The sequence below is a fragment of the Numida meleagris genome, chromosome 2 (assembly GCF_002078875.1).
Source record: "Numida meleagris isolate 19003 breed g44 Domestic line chromosome 2, NumMel1.0, whole genome shotgun sequence".
Lineage (NCBI taxonomy): Eukaryota > Metazoa > Chordata > Aves > Galliformes > Numididae > Numida > Numida meleagris.
The window spans coordinates 104,802,695-104,817,593 of record NC_034410.1 but is presented as its reverse complement, the minus strand read 5'-3'; the positions used below and the strand labels follow the sequence as shown (position 1 = coordinate 104,817,593).

General features: G+C 44.3%; 1 protein-coding gene and 1 long non-coding RNA gene across 13 annotated transcripts in view; one reads left to right on the top strand and one right to left on the bottom strand.

Annotated features, from left to right (window-relative positions):
- Nucleotides 279-14,899, top strand: part of LOC110394815 — a 45,917-nt gene continuing 31,296 nt past the window's right edge. For 4 of the 8 annotated variants that reach the window (XR_002435925.1, XR_002435924.1, XR_002435922.1 and 1 more), the window contains exons 1-3: nt 280-610; nt 2,469-2,589; nt 11,588-11,724. This is a non-coding gene — a long non-coding RNA (uncharacterized LOC110394815). Of the gene's footprint in view, nt 611-2,468; nt 2,590-11,587; nt 12,564-13,381; nt 14,653-14,899 lie in introns of those variants that run through there. The other 4 variants (XR_002435927.1, XR_002435926.1, XR_002435923.1 and 1 more) reach the window with 3 other exon arrangements.
- LOC110394814 (E3 ubiquitin-protein ligase RNF138-like) overlaps nt 11,887-14,899 on the bottom strand; it is a 45,411-nt gene continuing 42,398 nt past the window's right edge. For 4 of the 5 annotated variants that reach the window (XM_021388851.1, XM_021388854.1, XM_021388850.1 and 1 more), the window contains 2 exons: nt 12,960-13,167; nt 11,892-12,056 (listed from right to left, as the gene is read on the bottom strand). In XM_021388851.1, coding sequence (XP_021244526.1) covers nt 12,039-12,056; nt 12,960-13,167 — 226 coding nt within the window. In that variant the 3' untranslated portion in view covers nt 11,892-12,038. Of the gene's footprint in view, nt 12,057-12,959; nt 13,168-14,899 lie in introns of all 5 variants that reach the window. The other variant, XM_021388856.1, reaches the window with a different exon arrangement.

The following is a 14,899-nucleotide window of genomic DNA, read 5'->3' as shown; positions in this document are numbered from 1 at the left end:
ATGTTCTATATCAGAAAAAATTGTTTCCAGACAGCCGTTCTCCATCGCAGACTCTATTGCTCTCAGCTTTGCCACAAGCCAAGTTCATGAGTGCATTTTTAATTGATGGAACGGTATGGATTATAATTCCTTCAATTTTGCTAAAATACTATTTCCCAGGTAATTTTAAACAGATTTCTTCCGGAAGGCTTTGCTATTTCTTCGCTTTAATCCTCACCAGCAGCCATCGAAAGTGAGAGCTCTTTAAACGTCAGCGTGTCAGTAAGGCCTGCTAAAAGCCACTAGGCCTGCTTGGCCCAGGGTGTGTTACGCGGCTGAGTGCAGGTGTGTGTGTGCACCTGGATGCGTGCATACACACGTCACTGAGAAGTATGCCTGGATAAATAAACCTGCTGCTCACCTGCTGCATAAGTACTGAAAATGCGAGTCCTTCCCTCAGGTGAGGGTGAAGCAGTGAACCTGCCTGACAGACAGGTAGCACCGTCTGCGCCAGGGGACAGACTGACAGCTCCAGTGCAGGGGAATGGGGCAGGGCTGCCCCAGCCTCCCTTTCAAGCCTGCTTCATAACGAGGTTCTCTTCTAACTAAATCAAAGATCTTATTCGCACAGGTAAAGGGCTTTTTAATTCCATTGTTTTAACTGGGCGTCTTTATGCAATTTTCCATTTGATTTAATTCTATTTAGTATGATAAATGCCGTTTAATCTGAAATCCCTTTTTTTTTTTTTTTCATTTCCGTGTATGAAAAACAGAGATGAAAGATTAGCTCCTGGCGACCTGCATCAAAATATAATTTGGCTGGGAACTGAATGCATTTGGGTTTAGCTGTATCTCCCAGATAGTTCTGCTGCAATCCACAAATCTTCATAGAGTTAAGCTGTCTCTGCGCAGGGAGCGGAGGAGGCACGTGAGGCTGAGCCGGGAGACGCTGGCTGCCTGCGCCTGGCTGTGCTCGCTGCCATCAGATCCTCCGCATGTAAAGGAATTTGGGATTTCAAAGTCAGATTACGGCGGCAGCTTTTCACGCTTTAATTATTTTATATTGGAGGCTGTTGAATGATGCGTTCGGTGAGCTGATTGCTTTTCAGAGAGCATTAAGAGATTTAGTCGCTCCCCGTTTCAGACGTTTGGAACTGGTCGTGTTGGGATTGAAGGAGGCCGCGGAGCAGATCGTGTCTCCCCTCCTACACCAGCGGCTCGCTTCCTTGGTAGCTTGGGCCGTGTGGAAGGAGTTGTGACAAAATGTAATTATTTTGGATTTAAGCTTTGTTGTAGCTCCGTCTGTGTTTTTCCCCTCAGCTGTGTAAAGCAATGCGCGCTGCTTGGCGGGGTTTTGTTATCTCCCCCTGCTCTGCCAGGGCCATGGGTCCTGGTGCGGAGCCAGCACGCATCCCTGCTGGAGGACATTTCTTCACATTTGGGGTCTTCCTGCTCCTTGGGAGCGAGCTGCAGCTCAGAGTAGTGCAGGAATGGAAGCAACTCAAACACTGTTGTGGGCTGTGTGCTCCCTTCCTCGCCCTGAGGTTGGGTGACCACCACTGACATCCATCCTTGCTGACCGAAGAAGGGAGGTCCCCAAATATCTCCTGCCCCAAGAGCAAGCGGTTTTTCTTGCAGCATTGCAGAGATTGCATGGAAGACACTGACAGGAAAATTAATTCATTTTGGAAAGTGTGAGGGAGGAATGCAGGCTCAGAAACACCTCCTGGTGTCCCAGTGCCTATGCCTGGGCTGCCCTTCCCAGGGCCGCCAAAGCGGCTTCTGCAGGGCCAGCCCAAAATGAACTCGGCCTCAAATAGGTGGGACTGGGTTTCTTACCTGAACAGTTAGAAAATTCTTGCTAGCTTGGCTGCAAGTACTACTAATGCCATTGTAATGTTCTCCTACAATTCTTACCAAAACCTCTTAAGAGCTCTTCCTGAAGGACCGGCTCAGAAAGACCCCACGTTTTTGGGGCTTTGTTCCTGTCTGAAGGGGCGATGCGCTGGGTCCTGCTGGGCGAGCCGTGGCCCTGTGAGCAGTGCCCTGCTGGCCACCCCTCCCCAGGCAGCTGTGCAGCCTGCACGCCATCAGAGACTGACGGCTCCCCAAAGCAGAAGCTGAGGTTAGCCCTAGCTCCAAAACACATCCTTTGGCGGGATGCATTTGGCTTCACCAAACACAGACAGCCGAGCCACAGCATTTAGAGGTAAGGAAGGAATGAACTGCCCAGTGCTGTGGAGCTGCACTGCATCACTCTGGCTCTTTTGAATTCTGATGTTGAAACTTCGTTAAATCCTTTCTTAGTGTGGATTTCACTAGCTAAGCCATAATAGAATGGATAAACCTAATAATTTCTCTGAATTTGATTCCACTTGCACATTCTCCTTCCTAAGCAGTTTTTGGTGTCATGAAAACAATGGTCCAGTTTGTATTTAATAGTTAACCTATTTAATAGTTAATCTCATGACATTTCTCTTAATCTGAAGGAAAATACCCGGGACAACAATGCTGGCTGATAATATCAAAGTGATGAGCAAAGAAATAGCACCCGCATTCTCAGCTGATGATGTGGCAAAGATCAAGAAATTCTGCAAAGCTCAAACTAAAGTAAGTTATAAATTGTGCTAATACCGGCTAATGGATAATGAGATTCCATTCTAATGTTGGTAATGTGCAATGTAAGTGTTTGCTGTTTCTTAAATAGGATATCTTTGACCATTTAAGCAAGTCTTTAGCACCAAACATTCATGGCCACAAGTATATTAAAAAAGCCATTTTGTGTATGCTACTTCGGGGTAATGAGAAAGTTCTCAACAATGGGACACGCATTAAAGGAGACATCCATATCTTATTATTAGGTAGGAGCATGTAGAGTTAATAGCGCATTGATAAGTTATTTTATTATCCCCCCTCCTCGTTGTGCCAGCGTAGTTCTGTTATGCAATATTAGCAAGAAAATAAAAGCCAAACCAGTACAAAGACTCATTTTGTCTCATACAAGGATGTTTGTTAGTGTCTGAGGATCAATTTATTTTATCCTTGGGCACATTTTTGCAATTATTTCTGTTTTGTCCCACACTTCCCTATTTGCTAGACATCTGTTCTATGTCTCTAACTAGTGTTGGCACAAAGTGCAATAGAGTCTAATCCTGCACTGCTTATTCGGGCGAGACACCCACTGCTCTCATGAATGGGCTTCAGCTTATCGCTCAAGTTGATGGAACTATTCTGCTTCTGTCACTTGTAGGCAAGTCGGCTCTTCAGTTGTGACTTCATTTCTAAATGCTTTGTTTTCAGTACTCGTAATTAAGTTACATTAACCTGACAATGCAGAAAGGCTCCTGGAAGACGTACTGTCTTTCTTACAGACATCAAGCTCACTGCGTCTCTGCAGAGATTCAATCAAACGTTGAAGAGGTACTTTAAAAAGTGACTAACTAAAACAGTAATCCTCTTCTCTCTGCATAAACACTCTCTGTTGAAGAGGACTGCTTGCACCCTTATTGGCTGGCAGCACTGGGACAGCACTTCATCCACACGGCTCTACTCATGTTTTAGCCACGTCAGTACAGTGAGGGTGGTCGTGATCTGTCATGATCCAAAGATTTAACGTCAAAAGAGCCTGCCCAGCAGCTGAATTACCTCATGGAGTATCCAAATATAGGGTGTACAGAGCCACAAAGACTCAACTTGGTCATATAATGGCACTCAATGACAAGCAGATTCACCAGGATGTGTAACCCAAAGGTCTGTCTGGCAAAACTTGTTAACGCCAAATCTGGTCCTGTAAGAAAATGGAAAGCTGAAATGGACATAGACATTTGGAATGGGATCTCAAAGAGTAAAAAAAAAGAGGGGAAAAGCAGTTTATTCGGGAAGGGTTCTGAAGTAAGAACTTGAAGAATGTATAGTCTGAGCTTTTCTGTCTGATCAGTGAAGCAGAAGGAGTTTTGGGGATGGCTGTAGCTGTAATGTCTGGAGCAATTGTAGGTATACGTAAAAGTAGTGTAGTAATATGGCTTTTCCTTAAGAAAGCAGTTGAGTTTCTTTTATATATATATTTAGACTCCTGGATTTAGAAATGCCAGCTTCTCTTTTTCTTTTCTCAGTTTGAGGCTGAAATGAGCAATAAAAAACTGCTCCAATAGTATGGGTGTAACCTTATCACTACCTAAAGCAAATTAGTAGCTAATTTGTGGTGCAAGATTTTCAAGTTTGCTAAGAGTCAGGAGTATTCTGGGGAAGAAATGCTGGGAAAACAAACTAAAACTCTAAAATGCAAAGGATTTCTTACAAGTGCCCTTCAGCTTTGGGAGCTTTAAGCCTCAAGCACACATCTTTATAATGCCCTTTCTTCCAGTGGCCAAACCTGCTCTTTTGGAGATCCAGGTGGAATGTGGCAGGCTCCTGTACTTGCAATAACAAAAGGTGCTGATTAAATTTGCTCAGCATTTTCTCCTGTTCCAAAGTTGGAAATTACACCTCACGATATTTGTATGGAAGCTGTGTTTTCAAACAATACAGGAAATAGAATCCTGCAGCCACTGTGGGGGTGACAGCACCGCGGGGCAGCGAGGAGCAGGTGCAGAGCCAGGAGCTGCTGCATTGCCTTCCCTCAATCTCATTTACTCTGAGCTCTTATTGACATCTCCTACAGTCCTGATTTAACTGTCTTTCCAATAATTTAAGGAAACTGAGTCCCCATTTCCAGGGAGCACATGGGCAATTAATTGCAAAAATACTGATTTGCTGAGCAAACCAAGGCGCCTCAGCCACTCTTCACACACCTTGCCCTCCAGACCCTTCCCCATCTTCATAGCCCTCCCTTGGAGGCTCTCCTCTCCAATTGATTGTCCCCTGACTCTCAGGTGAGAGGTCTGAGCTCACGCCCCACATCATTCCCTTCCCATGAAAGCTTTGTGTGTTTGCATGGGATATGCTGGGGTGTTAAACATGGCTGGAGTTTCAGGTTTGAGGATAAATAGCCCTGCTGCAGCTGCGACAAGACCTTTGGCAACGAGAGTCCTGCTGGTGGGTGGCTCTGTCCAGAACGGTCCCCTGAGCCCCTCTGGGCCTATTTGTACACAGTGACTTTTTGTTGAGGGGAATATGTGTAAAGAACGTTCTGACCTCAGTGATACCACTTCCTTCTCAAATATCCGCAGCACACCTTGAGGTAATAGCCAGGGGTAGTAGGGAGGGAGGGAAGGAGGAAGGAGGTGTTTGCTGTGCTGCTATTTAACACACGGAGGGAAGCAGTGCATCACAGGCAGCTCACAGCTGTTCAGCAGGAATTAATCATTCACATGTATGCTAAATAAAATGGTAGTAATGAAAGGATAGGATTTCTCTACTGTTTACTAGGCTACTTAGTTTTTGCAGTGTTCTCAACTCAGCGTGCACAGGCCTGTAGCTGAAGGGTGGCAGAGAGCTCTGCGTTCCCCTTTAAGACGTGCTCTCTGCATTGCAAAATATACCCCAAATCACTTCCACCAGCAGCAGGGGGTCTCAGGGAAAGCAGCAGACAGCAGCTGTAACTGCTGATTACAAGACTGATGCTCAGCCTTGCGTTTCCAAAGCCAGCAAACTTTCCGCCTCCTGAGCCCCGCAGGCCTCCCGTGGTGCATGGCCCCACCGACATGCCCAGTGCCACCGGTGCCGATCGCTCCCACGGGGGTGCTGCCTGGGGACAAGTCAGGGTGCCACAGGGGTGGGTTTGCTGGGCCTGCAGTGCTGTTCGTGCCCCAAAGGATGGCAGCACGGATGGACGGCCTCTGCCTGGGACACCGGCCTCGGGTGTCACTTTCAGCTCATCAGATCACTGAGATGCTGTGGGGAGCAAGGCGGAAAGCAGAGATGTGAGCAAGTCCATGAGCAGCCATCCTGAGAGGGAGCTGACAGGCCTGAGAAGTGGCTCATGTGTGTGGGTACAGAGCGAGGCAGGCGGAGGGCAAGACACTGTGTGCTTGGAAAAGCAAGTGGCACCACCTCAGCTGGGCACTGGGGTATGACTGTGGCTTAACTGGGAGCATTTGTACAGCTCCATCAGCACAAAGGGATGGGTGACTTGTTAGTCCGAGCCCCTGCTCTTGGGTTCAAAGCTGCTCTTGTGCTCATCCCAATCATTTTGGTGAGAAAATGGTAAATCAGCCTCCTTTCCTCCCTTCCCACCTTTCAGTTCAGAACCACCCTGGAGGTTGCTGGGACCGCGTTCAAAATGAACAGGTCTGTGGTCGTTTGTATTTCTCAGAAATTCAAATTTGTTCCAGGGCTGAGGATTCATTCTTGGGGGAGAGGTGGCGGCACGACGTAGCTCTGCTGCCTTCTGTGGCAGGGCCGTAGCTGGGGCATAGCGCTGGCGTTGGCCAGGACAGGCCTGGCCCAAGGAGCCGGCTGGTCGGGAGCCTCTGAAAGGTGAAGCAAATGGTTGGGCTCCAGAGCAGCAGGAATTGCTCGTGTCTCTTGTTCCAACAGAACACCTGCTGGGGAGAATTGGTCATAGACTGCCATGCAGGGACCCATAGTGGGGGATTTCTAACTTAGTTTTATTCTCATTTTCTTAGAGCTCTTTACCACTTAAGGAAAAACAAGCTTCCGATCCCAATGGTTTTTCTTTTTTCACTGCTGTGCAGTCACAGCTGTTAAAACTAAGGCATGGTCACTGTTCTTTTGGCCAAGGCAAACCTGTAGTTGTCCTAAGTGCCTGCAGAGATGATTCCTTCACCAGCTGAGATGATTGATGCTCTCAGCTCCTGCCCCTCTCCTTATCTCCACCTCATCCTGACACATACCTGCCAGGGAAGGACGTGTGCAGCAGCACCATGACTCTTCTGAGTGGCAACAGCGACTCCTACCATGGTTAATAAACTGAAGTTTACTAAACGACTTCATAACTTAATGAACTAATAGCTTACTTAACAAACAAAACAAAGTCCCGATGCTATTTCACGGAACTCATAACTTGCTGTTCTGAACGAGCCAACATCATTCACACGAGTGAAAGCTGCCTGCAAGCCCAGGTGTTCACACCACGGTGAGAAGTAAGAAAAAAAGCAAAAGGAGAGCTGAAGAGAGAGACGTGCTGCTGACAGGATTTGGTCTGTTTTTCTGTCGCGTAGACTGCCTGCATCCAGATGGTGGTAAAAGGAAAACGCAAAGGGGAAGTGCACATGCTCAGAGCTCTAGCAGAGCAGGATGGCTGCTTCTAGTTACACGAGAGGAACCTCGCAGCAGAAATGCTATCGTTAAGATGTTAATCTAAATGTTGCATCAAATTGCTCAGAGATAAGATTCAAATCTGATAAAGAGTGCATAACTGTGGTTTTTTTCCCGTGAGTATTTTGCTGCAGGAGCAATGCTGTTTATGTATTGTATGATTAAGCACTGCGACCTTGGGAAATGATGAAGTTTGGTTTTGTTCTTTTAAGCTCCAGACGTTCGAATTCAACTTCTTTGATGCTACTTCATCTTCAGAGGAGGCGAAGTCAAAGGCAGAGATCAAGCACCGGATTTGAGAAGCAGCAGCTGACTGCTTCTCAGAAAAGGCTGTTTGTTCAGTGGTTGGCTTCTCCTGCTGACACTTGCCTACCTGCACCCTCTGTAAAGACATGCAGACTGAAAATGCAGTCTTGAGCACACAGGAGAATTGAGATTATATTTAAGAAAATCACAGGTATTTTAACATGGCTTCTGTGCCTTAAGAAAAGCCTCTGAATGGTGAAAAAAAAATGGAGAAATGCCACTGCTCTGCTCTGATCTCGCAGGCTGTCTGCACCTACAAAATGACCCTTCCACACACTGTCACGCTGGACCCGGCCCACCTGGGATCAGTCCCCTCTTTGCATTTAGACAATGCCATTTCAGCCCGAGTATTATCATTCAGTTATTTGCTACCTGTGCAAAAGCTAGGCTGAGCAAGTTCATCCATCTGTGTGATGCAAATAGCAATGCAATTGGTCTGGTTTGCCTAGAACAGGAGTAGGAGGCTGTGTGTACTGTTTAGCATAGATATTAGGTGGCATGCTGAAAAGATTTTCTGCAGTGCTGAGATTCTGGAAGAAAGACAGAGAAGGAGATAGAATAACCTACTTTTGAGTTTCTTTTCTGTGTGTGTGTGCGTGTTTTCTTCTCCAAACCTGAGCTGCTGGCTTGAAATTTCTTTATGTACCTATTTATCTGTTTTTAAGCCTATGCAGTAACTCCCGATAGACTGAGGGATGAGTCACGCACACAGCTCTCAGTGCAGCGTGCATGTGCTCTGCTGGCTCCAACTGCACGGGCAGACCAGAGCCCAGGAAAGGAGGAACAGAGAAGATCGCCATCACTTAAGCCGGGGTCTCTGCCAAGGGTTCATCACTTGGTATCAGCTGAGGTTCACACTCAAATAAAGGACAGGAGCAAGGGAGTTGACCTGGGGAGTCAACGTCATCAGCTCAAGCCCTTCAGTGTCATCAGCTCAAGCCCTTCTTCCACCCATGAATATCCTCTTTACACAAATCCTGATGAGCAGAGAGCAGAGTATGCCTGCCTTGCATGACTCCAGGGATGCAAGCAGAGCAATTCCTTGTGCAAATTTAAACATGAATCATTTAAAAGTGCGAAAAGGGTGGGAAAAAGAACTAGAATTTTGTGGCGACTTTATGCTGGTGGAGTTTTGTACCAGATTAATATTTATCTGTCTATCACCTATCATCATCTCATTGATTTTGCACAGAGAAGCTTACCCTAAAAATTCTGCGAATAAATTTCTTTAGGGAAAAAAGACACCCAGTCTTCCCGTGAAGGACTGCTACCTCATGTACATCTCTCCAGCCAACCAACATGGTATCTGAGATGCAGCGAATGTCCACATTATCTGTAAATGAGTCATATGCATGTCTCCAAACTGAAGCTGTTCAGTTAAAAATAACAGGTGCAGTCCTAGAAACCATGTAGGAAAAGTCTTGGTGAAGCACAGAACAGGGCCTCGTCACCTGGGCTGGCAAATCCTCCTTGCTGTTTTTACAGGAGGTGACCATTACTGAGGCATTGCAGGGTCAACCAGTTAAATATCAAATGCGAGTAAAGCACTGACTCGTAAAGGAAAACTCCAGCTGAACCACTTAATTCCCAAACCATGTGTGCATTTTAAATACCTCACCTCTTCACAGGAAAATGCCATCAGTGTAAGTCAGTTCTGCTACGGCTTATGTAAGGGACACTGGTGTTCAGGACCTTGAGCTAGTGGGATAGCTTTTGCAATATACGATAAAGTGCAATACTGAATCTGATGCGCGACTTCCCGAGTCATTTTTCTGCACTGAAATTTCCCTCTTGCACCTGTACTTCCCTCTTGGGTATTGTCAGACTTATTTATTTTTCACAAAAAATCAGAGTCTGATTAAACCGTTAGTTCAGTTAATGGTATTCATAAAATCAAAAGTCCTTTTTGGCTCTATGAAATCTGCATACCGCTTCAAAGTGAGTTGTTATTTCAACTGCGACAATTCAGTTTTAAAGTGTGCTCTTCACTGGTTCCTGTTTGAAATGAATAAGCAGAAGCCTACAGGTTTTTTTCTATGGAAGCTTACCATTTCAGGGTATACTGTATGGAATTTTTATCTTAGACAATGTGTTGTAATGTATTATTCCATGTATTAGGCTTTTTTTTTTCTAATGAAAGCATGAAAGCATTTACAATCCAGGTAGTATTTATGGCATTTCATATAGTCTGGATTTCAAAAAATACAGACAACCTCTGTAGTCACAAATCCCGTACTTCGTGTTTGAAATGATAAAATGCTTACTGTTTGTAATGTTAAGTATTTCAGCCAGGGTTGAATTTATGAACAGTCTCATTTGTGTCTTCTTAACTCCATGTAAATCTATGTGCATATATTAGTTGAAGGCACATTTGGAGATTTATTTGCATGAAAACTGCTGATGAAGACATGTCAAAATAAGAAAGTTATTTTAAGACAGCTATAGTAGGGTATCTCCCTATCCAGGGTGTTTGTTAGCTCTGACAATTCTTAGTTAATTTTGTCTGGCTGTTTTCATGAATCTTTGGGTTCCAACAAAAGCTAATAAAACTGGCTATGAAAGCTTTAAATATAACTACATTTCAGTGAATATTAATCAGAGGAAGACTTCATGCGTAATGCCAGTACAGAACCATACACATTTGTTGCTTTGCATTGTGCATTCAGAGGAAGACTAGTTCCCTCATCAAATCTCCATATATATTTGAACTGTTCTTGCCCAGAGTTCGGGTAAATTACACAATAAATGTTATGATCAACAACATCCATTCCAGGGAATCAAAGTAGCTGCTGACCTTTACATATGAGTACATTCACATACCCATCTACCAACCATTCAGTGTGATGTGACCTGGCATTTTCATCGCTAGTACTCCTGTCTCTTGGAGTCCCCTCTAAAACTCTGCAAATGTGATGATCTTCAGCCACGCTGACTGCCATCTTCCCTGAAAAGTGCTCTCGGGAAGAAAAGTTGCTTCTTCTGACCCTTCTATCTCCAAGCCTAGTCTACTTTTGAAACCCCACCACAGTTGTAGTCCTAATCCATAAAGGTGCTAGGGGAGTTGCCACCAAACCCAGAAGACCCAGGATCCTGCCTCGTGGCTGCCGTGCCCAGCCAGGAGCAGTCCCAGGGCTAGGTGTTCTCTCCATCCCACTCCCAGGGGTGCAGATGCTGCTCTTTGTGCTGGCAGGTCTGGCCTGTAGGAAGACACACACATACAGGACCCAGGTGCAGCTGGCCACACAGACTGTCACAGATGTAGAGCATTGTAGGCAGCAGCTCATGGTTGCTTAATATCCGTGACTGAACCCTGGGGTCACTAACCTAAACCACTGACTCACAGCAGAAGTCGTTCTAGATGTGGTTTTCCTCCTACTCGCCAGCTAGTTTAGCTTGAAGTTTGCTAACAGATTATTCATACACACAAACAGGATTAAATTCACTGAGGAAACAAAAACATAGGCCTCTCCAGTTGCTGGCACTTAGACTTACACACCCACACGCACCCCAAGATCTCTGGTTGCTGCCACCTCGACCTACAGCTCTGGACCCCATGGCCTCTCCTCCAGCTGCTGGGACCTCTCAACACACAATCCCAGTCCCTCTAGTTGCTGGCACACAGACCTCCTACATTCCTATCCCTTCACATGGTAACGTCTAGACCCAGGTGCCCTAAGAATTCTGGGCTTGTCTCTTCTGTGTGTCGGTCTCTGCAGTTGCTGGCACCATTTTCCTACACTCATTTCCCCTCTGATCCATCATGACCATTCTTTTTCCTTTGGACCCTTTGGCCCTTCTCCTACATGGCCCATAATAAGTTTTACATAAACCCACAATCCCCTTCTGATAGCCAATATCCCAAATAGCCTCAGATATCCCGAAATATTCATGTCAGTTGTGTTTCCCCTTCTTATCAACTGCAATTTGTAGTTCAGGTTGACATTCTTCAGGACTATGCCTTAGCAGTTCCTTAATCATGATCAATTGTCAGTGGGTCCCCATTATCATCTCAGTTCTGTTTGTGTGTCTGTACAGTTAATTTAGCACTTTCCTCATTACTTGTTATTTATTTTATATTTACTAGATCAAACCCAAATGACTTAATGAAACAGATGTTCACACACTCTTACACTGCTGACAGACAACTGCTGCAGAACTCAGAACGGCTGGGTGCCCCTGGATTACAGAGTCCAGTTCCCTTTTATGATGGGCAGCTCCATGGTAAGATGGCAAACCTAGACTTCTCTGTGTCAACTGAAAGCCAGGATGCAGTTTTACATGTTTTCTTCATGTTCAGGTAGACTTAAAGCACAGGACAGGTGTGTCAGACAACACATTTCTACCTTTCTCCATGGCACGCCAATACACAACACTGCCAGAAACTTCACTGATGTTAGCACAGTATTTTATCCAGATGATTTTCCAGACTATACAAACCTTTATCATGACAGCTGAGATAAAAGTATCAGAAAGAACGATAACATAGTTTTCCAGTGACGTTAATTTTATGTCTTTGGTGCTTGATTGCCTTATCTTCAGAAGGATGTTTTATTCTAAATGAGGGAAAAAAAAGAAACCCACATCTTAAAAGACAAGCGTGTAGGAAAAGGAAGTACATGTATTATATAAAAGCATTACTTTTTCAAATAAACCAACATAACTTATTGGAAAGACATAAAGTAACAGTGACAGTATCTGGCATTGCAAGGAAGTACTGCACTTCAACAGGACATCAAACAAAGGGTATTAGGACAACATTCAAATTGCTCTCTGGAAGGCTATTCCTTTTCAATTTGCTTACAGAATTTCTCCTGGCCCTTGTGAGTCCCTCTAATCTATGCCATTCTTGCTATTTCCAAGATTAAGTTGATGTTTTAGAGTCTGGATGCCTAAGACTTTATGGAAGTTCCCATCAGAATTGGCCTGAACGTCCTATGTATTCACTTCCAATCCCCTCATTCAAATGCTTGTAACCTGCTGCTGCCTTTTACCTCTCCCTGAGCCTCGACTCCCATGGCTGCTTCATTCTTTGAATAAAGAACGGCCATTGAAGAAGGAAACTGACTTTTAATTTGCTTTTTGTTTTGATATTTGGGATTGCTGTTTTTTCTGCCATACCCAGGTGTTTTAAGGGGAGATCTTTAGGAGAAAATGTAGTAACAGATGAAATGCAAATCCACAGAGTGAAAGACATGATTTAGTTATAAAGTGCAAATGAGAGCGTTTGTTTGCAATCTCCCACTCAGTCATGGGTGTAGAAGAGGAGAACAAGTTTTGAATGAAGTGGTTTTTTGGAGTTTGAAAAACTGATAGCACTTAATAGAGCTCTTCAATTCCTAAGCTGGAGTCTTCTGACTTCAAAAACATGACATCCTCCAATTTACTTTTCACTGAATTTGACTGCTTACGTTTAATAAATATGTATATCATCTTTATCGAAAAGGCAAAATACTTACTTCTTCAAGAGTCAGGCTCTCCATTTTTTCTTTTCCTTCTCCTTTGCTGTATTTCTTTTTAAGGCACACCACAGTTGTGATAGTGACAATAAGCATAACAACGAATACTGTTATGGTTGAAGAAACAGCTATTATAGTATTTTCTTGGGTTGTGCCTTTCCTTTCGCACTTTTCCCCCATGTACCACCAGTTATTCCCTGCTGGACATCTAGAAAGTAAAAGAACACGTGGTATCACTTAAAAACAAAAGGTATAGGAAGGACTACTGAAAATATTTCATTTCTGATGCTCTATTTCTACGTCCCAAACCATAATGAAGTTATCTTAAAATGGTTGTCTATTTTAAAGTTGCCTTGGGTGGCCCACTCTCCTTACATATCTGGATATACTGTGCCTTTCTTCAGCTTTCCACCGTTTTTCAGGTTGTCCCTGCTCAGTAAGATACAAAGAGAGCCACTGCTAGAAAAACTGAGCTCCTGCCTGATCCTTCTGACTGCCTCAGGTTTGGCCACAGCTGCTGCTCCAGAATGGTCTTCTTTTGCTACCAAATACACAAGCCCCCTGGGTAACTCAGTTCACTTGCCTGCTTCCTTTTTCTTTTTGTTTACAGCACTTGGGTTGATAGAAAACTCACTTTCTGCTCCACGAAACTGACACCTGTCCTATGGGCCACTATCACGTAATATTTGCTTCCATTATATTAATTGCCCTCATATCCTGATGCAAATTTGCCTTTTGACATGCTCAGCTTTTAAACAATACTCTTCTATCTTCATTCAGTCAGTTTAAAAAAGCTTTTATAGGAAGGAGTTGAAAAAAGTCCGTGGGGAGCTAGTCCAGAAGCTTTACGCTGCTTTTATCCCATCAAGCCACGTTTATCACCCTCCAAGAAACTTTACTCTCCTGACTCCTCTTGTGTTCTTTGCCATCTTAATTCTCACCTTATGCAGCAATTTGCACTTGCAAGATAAACAGAGTGAAGAGCACAGCGCAGACTCTCAAGGCATCACTGACCTGATCACACCTGAACCATTCTAGGACAGACCTAGCTGAAGGCGTTCATGCCATGTTGCCTTTTCCATGCTCAGTAATTCTCTATTAGTAGGTGTGGTAAATTCAGAACAGACCTTCTCATTGCCACAAGGGGTTTATTTTCAAATTTTAAGAACTTGCGTGAGCAATCTCTGCCTTCCCCCAAAAGAAGGCAAGAATATCATTCCAGAAATCTTCTGTTTGTGCACTAAACACAACCTCCAAGCCTTGATTCCTTCACCTTATTCAGCATTACTACTAGCTCAAACAATTTATTGTGAACAGTTTGTCTATGGGCAATACTGCTGAGTTTACATCTGCACCTATCTTTCTATACCCTTGTCATTCCTTATGTTATTGTTTTTACAGTTTCAGTCTAAATCATTTATTCAGAACTATATGTTTGGCCCTGAAAGTGAATCCATTGGCAGTGCACTGCAAGGCTGTTTGGGGATTTAATGTGATCAAGCTTAAATAGAGTTATGTATCACATCCTCTCTGGTTTTCCAATAGAAAATCAGAGCGGAAACTGACTGCTGGTCACACACTTCTCCATGATAGAAAGTAGGTCACATAAGCACTTGAGCTACACGTAGTCCAGAGATGTCAGAAAATAAACCTTTTCATAATTCCAAAATCAAGCATAACATTCACCGTGACTCTTTTTTTTTTCATCTTCTTGGAACAGCTTCTTGACATTTTCTCGTATTCGTGACCTGTTTCTGATGTGCTGCACAAGCCCCTTTGCAGAATTGTTTTTTAAAAGGTTTCTAAATGGGGAGATAGAACACTCAGTGAGTCATACTGGCTCTCACTGCTCTCGGCCTTTAGATATTTACCTCTCAGCACTCCCCCAGTCTACCTGCCTTGGCACAGCTTCATAGCACGTTGTTACTATCTTCAGCCTC